General features: G+C 35.8%; 1 protein-coding gene across 5 annotated transcripts in view; it reads right to left on the bottom strand.

The window, feature by feature from the left end:
- PDS5A (PDS5 cohesin associated factor A) overlaps positions 1 to 15097 on the bottom strand; it is a 128941-nt gene that overhangs the window by 47508 nt on the left and 66336 nt on the right. For 4 of the 5 annotated variants that reach the window (XM_045550555.1, XM_045550556.1, XM_045550558.1 and 1 more), the window contains exons 15-17: positions 14181 to 14229; positions 13804 to 13943; positions 5135 to 5250 (exon numbers count right to left, since the gene is read on the bottom strand). In XM_045550555.1, coding sequence (XP_045406511.1) covers positions 5135 to 5250; positions 13804 to 13943; positions 14181 to 14229 — 305 coding nt within the window. Of the gene's footprint in view, positions 1 to 5134; positions 5251 to 6067; positions 6575 to 13803; positions 13944 to 14180; positions 14230 to 15097 lie in introns of those variants that run through there. The other variant, XM_045550560.1, reaches the window with a different exon arrangement.

Genomic DNA, 15097 nt, shown 5'->3' on the forward strand with positions numbered 1-15097 from the left:
TTCAGTAATAAATAAATTCCACTGTATGAATATACCACAGCCTGTTTATCCAATTACCACGTGATAAACTTCTGGGTACTTCTAGTTTACAGATACTATGAATAAAGCTGCTAAAATAAGTTAAGTACAAGTCTTTATGGGAGTGTATGTTTTCGCTACTTTTAGGTGAATATCTATTACCAGGATTCCCGGGTTGGATGGTGATGTTATGTGAACATTTACTGTTACAAGGAACTATTTTCCATCTCACCAAGGCCTGGTTTGGTGAGTCCATATCGCCCCTCACCAACACTTAGGATAGTCAGTTTCTTTAATTTTAGCCATTCTAGCAGGTGTGTGGTGGTATTTCTCATTATAATTTCAATCTGCATTTCCCTAATGAGGAATAGTGTTGACTGTCTTTTCTTATGCTTATTTATCATGTATGTATCTTATTGGTGAAGTGTCTATTCAAATATTTTGACCATTTCAAAATCGAGTCCTTTGTCTTATTGAGTAGTTCTTTACATATCCTCGATATAATCCTTTATCAAATACATACTTTTCAAGTATTTTCTTAGTCTGTGACTTGATATTTCTTTTTCTTAACAGTACCTTGCAGAGAGGAAAAAAAGTATTTTTTTTCAATGCTTGTGCTTTTATGTTCCATCTAAGAAAACTCTGTCTACTCTATCTTGTTTTCCGAAATTTTTAGCTGACATTGTATATTTTCAAAAACTGTTTCCAATTTGAGAAAAATATTCCAAATGAAGTTTATTAAGAAATCCTATTAAACAATGCATGAATTTAATAATATTGTAAGTGTGTTTGAAAAAATTTATAAATGTATCTGACTACTTATGATAGGTTCCATGTATATACTTATTTAGTAAGTATTTATTGACTACCTATCATTTTCCAAGTCTTATCGTCTATAATGGAAATACAGCACAAAACAGGACAGAAATAATCTCTGCTTTCATTGTAATGTTGGTAATCACCACTCTAAGTCCAGGAGCCATAAAAAAAAGACCGAAGTCTTGAAACCAGGATTGTAGTCCTAGTATTTTTCCTCATTTATACATTAGCTAAATAATATATCCTCCATATACTTCACAGGGGTATTATAAAGTAAAAGTTCATCACCAATCCACCCACCTCTTCAAAACTGCTTGGGAAGTCTGTGTTCCTTTCTCTCCTATGCTGTCCAACAATTGTTACAAATCCTCACCTTTCTAACTCAGGTCTAAATCCTTCCATTGAGCAGACAATCTCATCTTTAGCAAAAGGGAGAATAACGGAGTCCTTGAGTAAAAACTCTTCTAATTTTCTATACTTTATCTTCTACCCCCCTTTATTGTGTGTCTATTATTTAATCATGTCATAAGGTAAGTTGTCCTTCCTGTTGTGCTTCCTTAGGAATGTTGCTCCACATAGTCATATTCCCCTTCCCTCATCTTCAAATTCTCTTCTTTTCAACAATATTTAAAATTCTTTAGTTAAAAACAACAGCAAAAGACTCTTCTTCGTGCTTACTCCCTTTCCATCATGTCCTTTTTCTCCCCCCTTTTTCTTTTTGAGACAGAGCCTTACTCTGTCATCCTGGCGTCAGCCTCGTTCACAGCAACCTCAAACTCCTGGGCTCAAGCAATCCTCCTGCCTCAGCCTCCCAAGTAGCAGGGACTACAGGTGAGCACCACCAAGCCCAGCTAATTTTTTTCATATATTTTTAGTTGTCCGGCTAATTTCTTTCTATTTTTAGTAGACACGGGGGTCTCGCTCTTGCTCAGGCTGGTCTCAAACTCCTGAGCTCAAACGATCTGCCTGCCTCAGCCTCCCAGAGTGCTAGGATTATAGGCCTGAGCCACCTCGCCCGCCCTCTCCTTTACTTTTTATAGCTAAACTGTATATACTGGTTGTCTGCACAACTCAATTTATCTCCTAAAACAGAGTTTGGAAGTGTGACAAGGTTATTTATATCTTTGATCGTCTCAAACCTCAGGGTAGCCAAGTGGGACCTAGTGGGTTCCTGCTGAGATAGGCCAGTTAACACCAGACTTGAGTAGTCTTCTCTGCTCAAATATTATCTATCATTTTCTCTGTGTACCATAATGTAGATGCTGGGAAGCACTGTCCGATGTCTCTCTGAATCCATGATACTCTGGCTTTGCCCCTGCTACCTCACAGAAATTGTTCTGACCATTGTGATTTTTTTCCCGTTTCCTAATCTGACCCCTCCAGCTTTTAGTCTCTCTTTAGCTCCTGTGACATCACTTTTTTCTGATTTTTACTTTGCCGCCTCAAAAAAAATTTTTTTAAACAATGAATTCCATATCTTCTGCTAGCCCCTTAATTACTAATTTCCCTGAGGATTCAGTCCTCCAACTTCTTCTTTTTAAAACTTTACCCTCTCTCCTAGGTTTCAACCATTATCACAATGACTACTTCATTTTCAAACTACCTATAGAACATTAATTAACTAACTGTAGCATATGTACATTAATTTCTACAGATATGTACGTCTGGGGGAAAAAACTTAGGAAATAAAAGGTTACATTTAGAATGATTTTCTACTATCCCCAATCCTTGCTTTCAAAAATCCTATATTACTGTTAAAGTACATGCAATTTTTAAAATATTTCTTGATTCCTTTTGCTTTTATTCTGTTGTATCTGCTAGTTTTTGTTCCTGGAATCATTACTAACATTTATTCAGCACTTAACTGTATATATGAGGCACTATGCTAAGAGTTTTACATATTCATATATTTAAGCCTCTTAATAACTCTAGTGAGTAGTAATTATTGTTGTCCTTATTTTAAAGATAAGGAAACAGAAGCTCAGAGCAGCTTAAATAATGTATCCTAGGACACAGGGCTGGCTACCTGCACTCTTGCTGGTCCCCTGCAATCTTCACTCGGCGAATCCCCATAATTCCTACTATCTTTCACTATGCATCCTACATGGCACAGTGTTTCAGGAGCCTTTGCTAATGATAAACCCATCCCACACAAGTTGGGCTACGTAATCTTCCCCAGTTACTCAATGTACTTTACAAATCACTCCATTTTAGTAAGTGTATGTTAAATGAATAAACCCTGTATCTGTAATTTAACATTCCATGAAGAATTTGATTACGTGGAAGGATTATATGACTTATTTCTCACTAAAATTTATAAACTGACATTTGCAGAAAATTATTCTATTAGAAATCTTAACCATAAGTTGCTTTCTCTGAGACCAACCAACTCATGATGCTACTGAAAAAATTGGGTTTTTGGTCTTTTCACAGTGGAGATCTAACACTAGCTCATAATTTGCTGAAGTAACGAAACCCGGTGAGGCTTCATGGGGGACTTGATTTCCTAATGCTATTATATGTCTCTTTCAAAGTTGTTAACTTGCATAGGCAAGAGTGCCTTCTTTTACTGTATCATATTCTTGATCTATCCCATTAAAATCAAATGGTACAGAGCAAAGTTATGATTTTTGACAATACCCAGCTGTGAACAGACCAATGATTCCCTTAAAACTTTATATCCTTAGTTTCCTTATTTGCAAGTAAGAAAATTAGAGGATAAGGAAATCTTTTTAAAGTAGTCAATTCTGACTTGATTTTTGTATACAGGTGAATGATAGGGGTCTTTCATTTTTCTGCATGTGGTTTTCCAGTTTTCCTAGCACTATTTAGTGAAGAGAATGTCTTCCCCATTGTATGTTCTTAGCACCTTTGTAAAAAATTAGCTGACTGTAAAAGCATGGATTTGTATCTGGATTCTCAGTGTGACAGAGGCCTTCTCCAAGTCAATGAGAGAGGTTTCAGAAAAAAAAAAAAAATAAAACTTGTTGATACCTTGATCTTAGGCTACAGCCTCCAGAACTGTAAAAAATTAATTTCTGTTGTTTGGGCCATCCAGTTTTTGTTATGGCAGCCCTAACAAACTAATACAATCAGCATTTGATACAACCACAGCAATGATTTACATAACATGAAATAGTGGCTTGGGCACTAGAACTGATTCTGAATTCTAGGCTGTTTGGAAAAAGAACCAAAAACTACTTGGTAACCCGACATAGAAAGAGATATATAGCGTATCCACTCTAAAAATGACTACTGTAAGAGAAAATCACCCACCGATGTTTATAACAGGAAATCAGTGGAACGACCTGAAATGTCCGAAATTATGGGAATAGTTAATAAAAATCAATTGCTGTCATTTAATCTTTATGATGCTAAGCTGCTTACTCTTTTTTTTTCTTGCTCACACTTTACTTAGCATCAGAAAATTTTTTTCAAGATGGGGTCTTGCTCTGTCACCTAGGCTGGATGGAGTACAATGGTTCCATCATAGCTCAATGCAGCCCTACACTCAAATGATTCAACTCAGCTCCTGTGAAGCTAGGACTACAGGCTCATGCCACCATGCCCAGCTAATGTTTTAAATTTTTTGTAGAGATGGGGTCTTGCTATGTAGCTCAGGCTGGTCTTGGACATCTGCCTCAAGCAATCATCCTGCCTTGCTTCGGAAAGTGATAGGATTACAGGTATGAGCCATGGTGCCTGGCCTTAGGCTGCTTACTTTTTAAGTATTATCTAATTCTCATAATCATCAAACAAGATTTTTATACCCACATTGAAGTAGAAAATAAATGAAAACTCAGATAAACTAGAGGAGTTTTTCCAAAGCCACAAAGTAGACTTACATTTTGAAACCAGATTTACCTAATGACAATCTTGTCCTCTTTTCTACAATGTATCATTCTGTTCTCAGACATCAAGTGAACAGTGTTATAATATGTATTACAGAATATTATGTGGCAATTAAAATGTTTTAAGAAAATTCAGAGGTTGGTTGATATCCACGTAGATCTAAAATTTTCTTCTTTCTACCTATCTTTATGTTCTAGGTTTTCTTTAATCAGCACAGATAAGCTAAAAATAAACACAAGAATGTTTTAAAAATGAACAGCATTAATTAAAGCCAAAGATCATAAAAGTGAATAGGACTTTCAAGCTGAATGATGTATGCATCTGCCATTACAAAGAGGTACACAGAGAAACTTTTTAGGTCTCTTCAGGGGCCCAAAATCTGAATTTATTACACTGTTGTTTCATATTAAAATCTATTTTTGAGAGAATTTATTTCCTAGCTTACCTTATGGCTTCTGAATCAATGTGCACAGGCGCAATTCTTTCCAACAGAAATTTGACCATCTCTAGAAAAGGATTTGTTGGCTGCTTAGGATTTGCAAGTTTCCGGGCTATTTCTCTCTATAGAAAGAAAATAGTTTTACTGTAAGTATTATTTGCTTTCATGTTTTTCAAAATAAAAATGATTGTAGACAAAAAAAAAAAAAAAAGCATTTAAAGATTCAAAGCCAGCGTAAGTGAAAAATATTTTCTGTGTTAGACCCTGACTAAAATTTATGCATTCACTGAGTAATCACTGCAAAATCTGGACAGTGGAGAACAGAAAGGAGATGATGTGGTCTCTGAGTGAATTCTGACTTATCTCATATTTCTCCCATGAAATTATTGTTTAGTGTAACCACATTTTTTTTTGAGACAGAGTCTCACTCTGTCGTCCTGGCTAGAGTGCCGTGGCGTCAGCCTAGCTCACAGTAACCTCACACTCCTGGGCTCAAGCGATCCTACTGCCTCAGCTTCCCGAGTAGCTGGAACTACAGGCATGCACCACTATGCCTGGCTAATTTTTTCTACGTATTTTTAGTTGTCTGGTTAATTTCTTTCTATTTTTTTGGTAGAGACGGGGTCTCGCTCTTGCTCAGGCTGGTCTCGAACTCCTGATCTTGAGCGATCCTCCTCCGCCTCAGCCTCCCAGAGTGCTAGGATTACAGGCGTGAGCCACTGTGCCCAGCCGTAACCACGTTTTTTATTCAGAAAAAAATAAAAACAGAACAATTTTCACTTTCATCAGTATGTTTTATTGGTTTTTACTATTTCATAATTTGGAAGAATATTGTGTTTTGTTTCAATTAATTTCATTTTTGAAAAAATTAGATATTCATAACTATATAAATACTTGTAAACATTTTCAGTATGGAGAACATAGTTGAGGTATAAATGAGAATCCTGTACTCCCCTAGAATTTTATTTATAAATTAGACATAGAATTATTGGAGATTGTTAGACAGCCCCAAGAATAAAAATAATTCTCTCAATTTAAGCTCCAAAACTATGGTATTACATCAAATAGTTCCTACAAAGACAGACATTCTTGGTGGACATTTCTAAGGAGGAGCACTTAGTAATTATAGACACTGATTCCCTGAAAGATAAGGTTAAATTTACAATGAGGTGGGCAGTAGGTAAAGAAATTTACTTTAAGAGCAAGGCTTTTACAGCAGGGCACTGTGGCTTACACCTGTAATCCTAGAACTTTCGGAGGCCAAGGTGGGAGGGCTGCTTGAGGCCAGCCTGAGCAACACAGCAAGACCCCATGTCTTGAAAAAATTTTAAAAATTAGCCGAGTGTGATGGCATGCGTCTGTAAGTCTCAGCTCCTCAGGAGGCTGAGGCAGAAGGATCTCTTGAGCCCAGGAACTGGAGGTTGCAGTGAGCAACAGAGTGAGACCCTGTCTCAAAACAAAACAAAGCAAAACAAAACAAAAAACAAGAACACGTCTTTCAATGGAATAATTAAGATGAGTAAATATGTCTTAGCTGAGAACATAATGCACATTAAACGTGCTTTCCAAACAATAAAGCAATAACAAATGATATTTACTTTATTTATTAGCTTTTCTCATAAAAAATATTTTAGTGATATATATTCAGGAGAACAAAGGGGGAAAAGATCATACTAAATATCATCCATATTTGTTATTAGAGTATAAGTCCAAAGGACTCAGATTCTGAAGAAAATTTCTTAGTCATTAGGAGATGCCTGATTTTAGTAATTTGTAATTAACCAAACAAAATTTCAGCATTAGAGGAAAAAAATACTTTATTTGGTGCTTAATGTTTATATACTTTGCTCTAAGTCACAGGTTCACATTTTAAATCTGAATTTAAATACTGCATATACTTTGGAATTAATCTTATTTTGTTAAGTATCCCCAAAAGGCGATTTTTTCCTCTTTTAGTTGCTTTAACCAAAATTTAGTTGCTTTAACCTAAGAAAAATATGTCAGAGATTGTCTAAAACCAATATGAATGTTGGAAAATTGCTAGGTCACTAATAAGTGGAAAAACTAGGCATTAGGAAAGACAGATATGGTAGTACATAGAAGCATAGAAGAAATTAAAAAGTGGTAAGGGGAAAAGAATGCACAATTATTTAAACATAGTAACAGAACTATATAAAACACATCTGTGTATACAAACAATACAAGACAAATAGTGTTTAAAACCTGACAGTTTTATATTCCCAAATAATCTTACACTTAGGTAAACCCTCATAACAACACGTTATGTAGGTGATATTTAGGTAATCTCTCATAACAATTATTTTAAATTTACATGTGATAATATTAAACGATATTGAGGGTAAGGAGTAAGCCAAATTAGTTTGTGGCAGGTAATTAGCAACAAATAAACAGTTTTCTTTACACATTCAAGAAAAAACATACTTCCAATACACAAACAGAAACATCTAAGACCAACAAGAAGTTTACAACTGAAAAGCAGCTGAGAAAGCTTCAACCAGAAGTAACCATATGCAATCCTTTTAGGAAATGACAGTTGGCAGAAAGAGTTAAAAAACAAACAAACAAAAAAAAAACAACTACAAAAAAGTTTTTCTGTATCCCTGACAATGTTTCCAAAATTTCTGATCAAATCTATGCCACCACTGCAGAATATTACTACTACTAATATATATTTATTAATTAATACATTGTTTAGTATACTAAGCACTTTCAAGGAATATCAAAATCATTTTATGAAACGTATTCTTTCTTGTGCACAGTAATCCTTGTGGTATATTTTTTTCTCATAGCTAATCAAAATAATTCCTAAAGGAATTGAATATTATCAATATTTTTTTGCAGCAATCAGTAAACCACATAAAGATATAATACCAGTTTCTCACAAGAAACAATTTCTAAAGGTTTAACTTTCCTATAAAAGGGAAATGCCACTGTCATTGAATTATAAAAAAAAAGATGAAAAGAAACCAGAAAACACTCTACGATTGTTACTAAAAGGCATAATTTAGCATCTCTCTCACCTTTTCTTCATTTCTTCTCTACCTCCTCCAAGTGCTATAACTGTGCTAATACATAGAACCATGCCTGAAACTCAGACTTCTGAATACAACTGCTAAGAGGTTATCTTCCCTTATCCCTAAAGCATCTCCTCACATACCCATTTACCCAACCTGGAAATACAGCAGTCATTCTTGACATAGTGGTCTAATTCCTACTCATCCTTTAAGACTCAACTCAGGAGTCATTTCTTCTAGAATAAGCCATTCCCTGACGTATTTCCACCCATGCCCAGGATGGATGGTGTTCCTCCGTGTTACCAAAGCACACGAGTGTATCAGAACACTTATCACACTGTATTCTCTACTATTTATCTACTTCTGCCACCTAATCTGTAAGCTCCATGAGAGACCATGTATATAACACAATTTACTAAATTACACAGTGAATTTTAACAGTGTAAGCTTGATCAAGGAACAAGATATTTGGACTACTAAAGATACAATGCATATCCAGATAATTCCACAGAGAAGGTTTTTTTTAAAAAGTATGGTCCATGAACCATTCATATCAGAATTACTATGAAACTTAGTTAAAAGATGGACGGGCCAGGCGCGGGGGCTCACGCCTGTAATCCTAGCCCTCTGGGAGGCCGAGGCGGGTGGATCGCCCAAGGTCAGGAGTTCGAGACCAGCCTGAGCGAGACCCCGTCTCTACTAAAAATAGAAATAAATTATCTGGACAACTAAAAATATATATAGAAAAATTAGCCGGGCATGGTGGCATGTGCCTGTAGTCCCAGCTACTCGGGAGGCTGAGGCAGTAGGATCGCTTAAGCCCAGGAGTTTGAGGTTGCTGTGAGCTAGGCTGACGCCACGGCACTCACTCTAGCCTGGGCAACAAAGTGAGACTCTGTCTCAAAAAAAAAAAAAAAAAAAAAAAAAAAAAAGATGGACATTTATGATCCCACTTTAGACCTATTTTAAGGATGCCTACTGTTTGTAATCTATGTGTAAGACCATAAAAATTACCATTTCTTTAAATCCTGTAGGGCAGCACAGAGGTCCCTGAATTAGGCCATAATATTAACAATATTTCATTTTACTTCATTTTTTTTACAAATCCTATGACCTTGGTAATATTTATATATTAAGAATATGAGACCTGGAAATATTGAACAACTAACTAAAAGTCACACTGGTAGTAAATAGCATAGATGAAATTCAAACTTAGGACTGTCTCATTAAATGCTGGATAAACAGGCTTCCTGGAAAATCTTAACATTTGGGAACCCTCATCATAGGAAGGCAATGGAGTATAAAATAGCAGGCACACCTGAAGCTATGGCAAATACATGGTCTTTCTCTAGAACCAAAGTGTGGAAACTCAAAACCTGAAGTCTAAAGGAAAAGTAAATCTATATCACATATTTCAATACCACTGTTCAGCCTCTTTCACTATATTATCACAGACACGCACACACATTAATCCACAGTATGTCCTTGCTCAAAGTATTCTTACTAAAATTTTTCAAGAATGGAACTTGGACAAAGGGGGAGGAAAATATTAGATATGATGCCTACTAACTCTCTTAACCGAGTAATATTGACCTCTTGAGAAGTGAGACATGATTGTTCTTTAGAAAAAAAGGAGGTAGTGGCAAATACACACCAGGGGATGGAGAAGGAACTCTCAAAGATGAAACGAAAGCTACACAGAACAAGAGAAACTATAATTTACATTTGTATATTTTTTCTTTATTCTTTTCTTCTATGCCAGAATGAAATTATCAGGATAAAAGGAACAGGGACATTAGAGGAAATATGTAACTAATATTCAGTAGCCCATGGGGAATGAAACAAATGATAGAGATACTCTGGAAAATGGCAACAACTCTTTCTAACAGTGGTTGTTTTCCTGAGTCTCTAAAGAGCATTGTAAGTCCAACTTTACATATGAGAATATATAGAGAGGTTAAATAAGAGCTAGGAAAGAAGGTATCAAGACCCATGCTCTTTCCAGTGCAAGTGCAGTCTTCATCTCTACCTTCCTGGTTCCTGAAATCAGGAGCACTGATTGGCTTCACTGTGTGGCTGTTGCATTCATCCCGAGATATTTTGGTTACAAACATCTGTTTTGCACATACTTTTTGGGTTTGGAAACTCTTAGATATTTCTGGTCAGACAAATAGTAGGGATTCATGTTACTGCCATTTTTTTTTCCAAATTCACACTCAATTTCTGTTTTCTGTTAAACCAAAAGTACTATTTGATTATTCTTTCTCCAGGTACATATTCCTTCAGCAGTACTTTGTCTGTACTGATTCTTGCAGAAAATAATGTAATGTATAGAAAGAAACCTATCATGGGCCAGGCGCAGTGGCTCACGCCTATAATCCTAGCACTCTGGGAGGCCGAGGCGGGTGGATCGCTCGAGGTCCAGAGTTCGAGACCAGCCTGAGCAAAAGCGAGACCCCAGCTCTACTAAAAATAGAAAGAAATTATCTGGCCAACTAAAAATATATACAGAAAAAAATTAGCTGGGCATGGTGACGCATGCCTGTAGTCCCAGCTATTTGGGAGGCTGAGGCAGTAGGATCACTTAAGCCCAGGAGTTTGAGGTTGCTGTGAGCTAGGCTGACACCACGACACTCACTCTAGCCCAGGCAACACAGCGAGACTCTTTCTCAAAAAAAAAAAAAAAGAAAGAAACCTATCATGGATCTATGAGATATAAGTTCTACCTACAGCTCAGCCACTATAGCTTGCTATGAAACACTGGATGAGAAATTTCCCCTCCTTAAAATTCAATGTCTTCATGGTCAAGGACACAGTAAACAAATAAACTAAATGAATAAATATTCAATATCCTTATCTGTCAAATGAAGTGATTAAACCAAATGATGATATAAGTTATTTTATAGCTATTTCACTGTATGATCTAATTGTATTAGTAGATTCTCTGCAGGACACAGCACTCTGAAACTAGAATTCTAAATGCCAAAGAAGTAAATAAATACCTTTATGTGTTTTCAGCAAATCACTTACTTCAGAAGTGCAAAGGTTGAGGTACTCTGGGCACTTAGTATATCCATATTCCTAGTCCCAACAGACAAGCCCATTGTTCTCTTCCCTAAATTAACTCCCCTACCCATATCCTCTTAATAACTGGTCTTTTTAGCTCCCTAGACTGAATAAAAGATCCTTGGTTCCACACTCCCAGACCACTTTGTATATACATCTATTATAGTCCTTATCCCTTATAAAATACTTAAAAATTATCAACTCTAATCCTTTCTAGAACAAAATCAGACATAAATAACTGAAATAGGCCTGGTGCAGTGGCTCATGCCTGTAATCCCAGCACTCTGGGAGGCTGAGGTGGGACGATTGCTTGAGGCTGGTAGTTTAAGACCAGCCTAGGCAATGTAGCCAGATCTTTGTCTCTGCAAAAAATAAAAAAATAATTAGCTAGGCATGGTGGCATGTGCCTGTAGCCCTCGAAGGTGGGAGGACTGCTTGAGTCCAGGAGGTCAAGGTTACAGTGAGCTATGATCACACCTCTGCATTCAAGCCTGGGTGACAGAGACTCTATCTTTAAAACAAACAAACAAAACACACTGAAATAATTATCTATCTTTCTTTTATAAATCTCTGTAAGCCTGGTCCCGAGCATAGTACTTGCCATATACGTGTAACATCCTAAGAACTACCACTTATTTAAAACCAATAGGGCAGTACAGGGATCTATATTAGAAAAAAAAATACACACACACACACACACACACACACATGCACACAGTTATGTGTCATTTAACGACAGGGATACATTTTGAGAAATGTATCATTAGGCAATTTTGTTGCTGTGAAAACATCACAGAGCATACTTCCACAAACCTAGATGGTACAGTTTACAATACATCTAGGTTATATAATATAGCTTATTGCTCCTAGGCTACAAACCTGTGTATTATGTTACTTTACTGAATACTGTAGACAACTGTAACACAATGTAAGTATTTATGTTTCTACACATAATCTAAACACAGAAAAGGCACAGTTTGGTGGGTTGCAGTGGCTCACACCTGTAATCCCAGCAGTATGGGAGGCCAAGGTGAGAGGACTGACTGCCTAAGGCCAGGAATTCAAGATCTCGTCTGTACAAAAAAATAGAAAAATTAGCTGGGTGTGGCCTCAAGCAACTGTAGCTCCAGCTACTCAGGAGGCTGAAGCAGAAGTGCTTGAGCCTAGGAGTTTGAGGTTGCAGTGAGCTGTGATTGCACCACTGTACTCCAGCGTAGATAACAAAGTGAGACCCTGTCTCTTAAAAAAATTTTTTTTAAAAAGGTACAGTAAAAACACAGTATAAAAGATAAAAAATGGTACACCTATGTAGAGCACTTAAAATGAACAAAGCTTACAGGACTGGAAGTTGCTCTGGGTGAGTCAGTAAGTGGCGAATGAATGTGAGGGCCTCGGACATTCCTGTACACTACTGTATACCTTATAAACACTGTACACTTAGGGTACACAAAATAAATTTTTTTCTTTCTTCAATAATAGTCTTAGCTCACTTTAACATTTTTACTTTATAAACCTTAAAAAAACTTTTAAAGTTTCTGACTCTTTTGTAATAACACAGCTCAATACACAAACACATTGTAGAGCTATATGAAAATATTTTCTTTATATTTTTATTCTAACAGCATTTTTCTATTTACATTTTTAAACTTTTTTGTTAAAAACTAAGACACTTGTATTTCCATGGACTAATAAGAAAAAGAACAAACTTGAAAGAGACACAGACACACACACACACACACACACACACACACACACACACACACACGTTAGCCAAGGCCTACACAGGCTCAGGATCAAGATGTCACTAGGTGATAGGAATTTTTCAGCTTGATTATAATTTTATGGGACCACCTTTGTATATACGGTCTGTCGTTGACCAAAATGTTGTTATATGGTGGATGACTGTATATACAAAAAACCTTTAACAACTCTATGAGATTGTTAATATCTACAGATGAGGAAAAGTGTTAAAAAATATTGACTTACTCAAGGTCACACTGGTTGTAAACGGAATAGCTGAAAATCAAACCTATCTTATAAATTCAATCCCTATCTCATAAAATGCTGAATAAATGAATGAAGTTTTCCTTCCTCACATCTTCAGTGACAGTGGTATTCTATAAAATGAGTCTAGGAATGAAATGAAGACAAAAGTCTAAATAGGAATTTATCTTATCTATAAATGAAATCACACACATGGCAACATTACTATTGCTAATCTGCTGACAAGGGTTATTTCTATGCTCATACACAGGAGAAAAAATGTGTGCACACAAGCACTTAGAAATACTCATCATTTACTCAATAAATGTCTACTAAATACAAAGTACTTTATCTTGCTCAATTCCTAAAACCAATCTCTCTGGCTTTGTTCTCTAGGTGTTTCCTGGGATGTGGCTGGAGAGTGATTGGTAGGTAAAGAGAACTAAGTTGACCACAGATATATTCCTAAATATATTCACAGCTCACAACATTATTAAATTCATAGAAAACACTGTATGTAAAACAGGCTTTAATGAAACATAAATTTCTGTAAGTAAAGCAAGGATTACATGTAAAGTATAATTTACTAACCACACAAACGTCTGCCTGCTTGCAGGAACATGTTGGGCTGATTAATAACTCCAACTGAGACCGCAATTTCTCATCGTCACCAAGAACCTGGTTAAATTTCTTCACAAAATCTTGTGCTTTCCCAGGGTCAGGCAAATTCTCTATTTAAAATTAAAAGAGAATCAGTATTACAGAAGAAAAAAACTAGTAAACTAAAAGTATAAGTGTCTTAAAAAGATTGCTGAGCTAGTAAAAGACAATCAGCCTAACTGGTTCTTAGAAATAAAATTAAGATAAGGATTATTTTCTTTTACTTAGCATTCAATCAATAGGCCCATTTGGTACACTGTTTGTTTTGATGTTTATCATATATTTACTGAGCAAATGAACATACTCACTTGCTATGGTCATCAGTTTTCCAAACATGGCAGAGCAGTTAGCCTCTGACTGAAATTTAAAACAGAAACAAAAGAACAACCAGTCACATATGCTAACAAATTTCTGAAACAAAAATCAATACTCATTATTGTAAATTTTTCATAAAGTTTAAAAAATTCATTACAATCTACTCACTGGCAAATGGCTTACCATGTAATACACACTAAGTTGATAGCAAAGAACTGTGGAGTAGTAACAACTATTAAGTTAAGACAAATAGAAGGAAAGGAGATGTTAGCAAGAAGGTATTAAAAACTTGAGTGTATATAACTTTCATATGAAAGTTATTTTGCCAGAAGATTGAAAAGATGAAGAAAACAACACAAAAAATTATGACATCAAAATTATGACATCAAAATTACTAAAAATATGTAGAAAATTTTTCTTTTGGAATAGAGTTCTATTGTGGCCCATTACTTAAATACCTTCAGAATAACTTCCTCTCTAAAAAGTACTTCCTTTTCCTCTATCACAATAACATAATACTTTATTATTAGTTTTAATTTATATTAAATTTGAGTAATTTGGATCATAAGTTGGTAAACTATTGTCCTATGGGCCATCTGTTTTTAATAAAGTTTTGCTGGAACAAAGTCACGTCTATTCATTTATGTATTGTTTATGACTGCTTTTGCAAAGGCAAAGTTGAGTATCCTACCAGAGACTGTATGGGTGGCAACGCCTAAATTTCTACCATCTTATTTATAAAAAAAAAGTCTGTTATCCTCTGCTCTACTATCCATGGGCTCTTGAGGAGTCTGCATATAGTCCCTTGGTTAAGAACAAATATTCTAGTGAATACACTTAAAAGTATATTAAGGGCCGGGTGTAGTGGCTCACGCCTGTAATCCTAGCACTCTGGGAGGCCGAGGCAGGT

This window comes from Lemur catta, chromosome 4 (genome assembly GCF_020740605.2).
Source record: "Lemur catta isolate mLemCat1 chromosome 4, mLemCat1.pri, whole genome shotgun sequence".
NCBI classification, from domain to species: Eukaryota; Metazoa; Chordata; class Mammalia; order Primates; family Lemuridae; genus Lemur; species Lemur catta.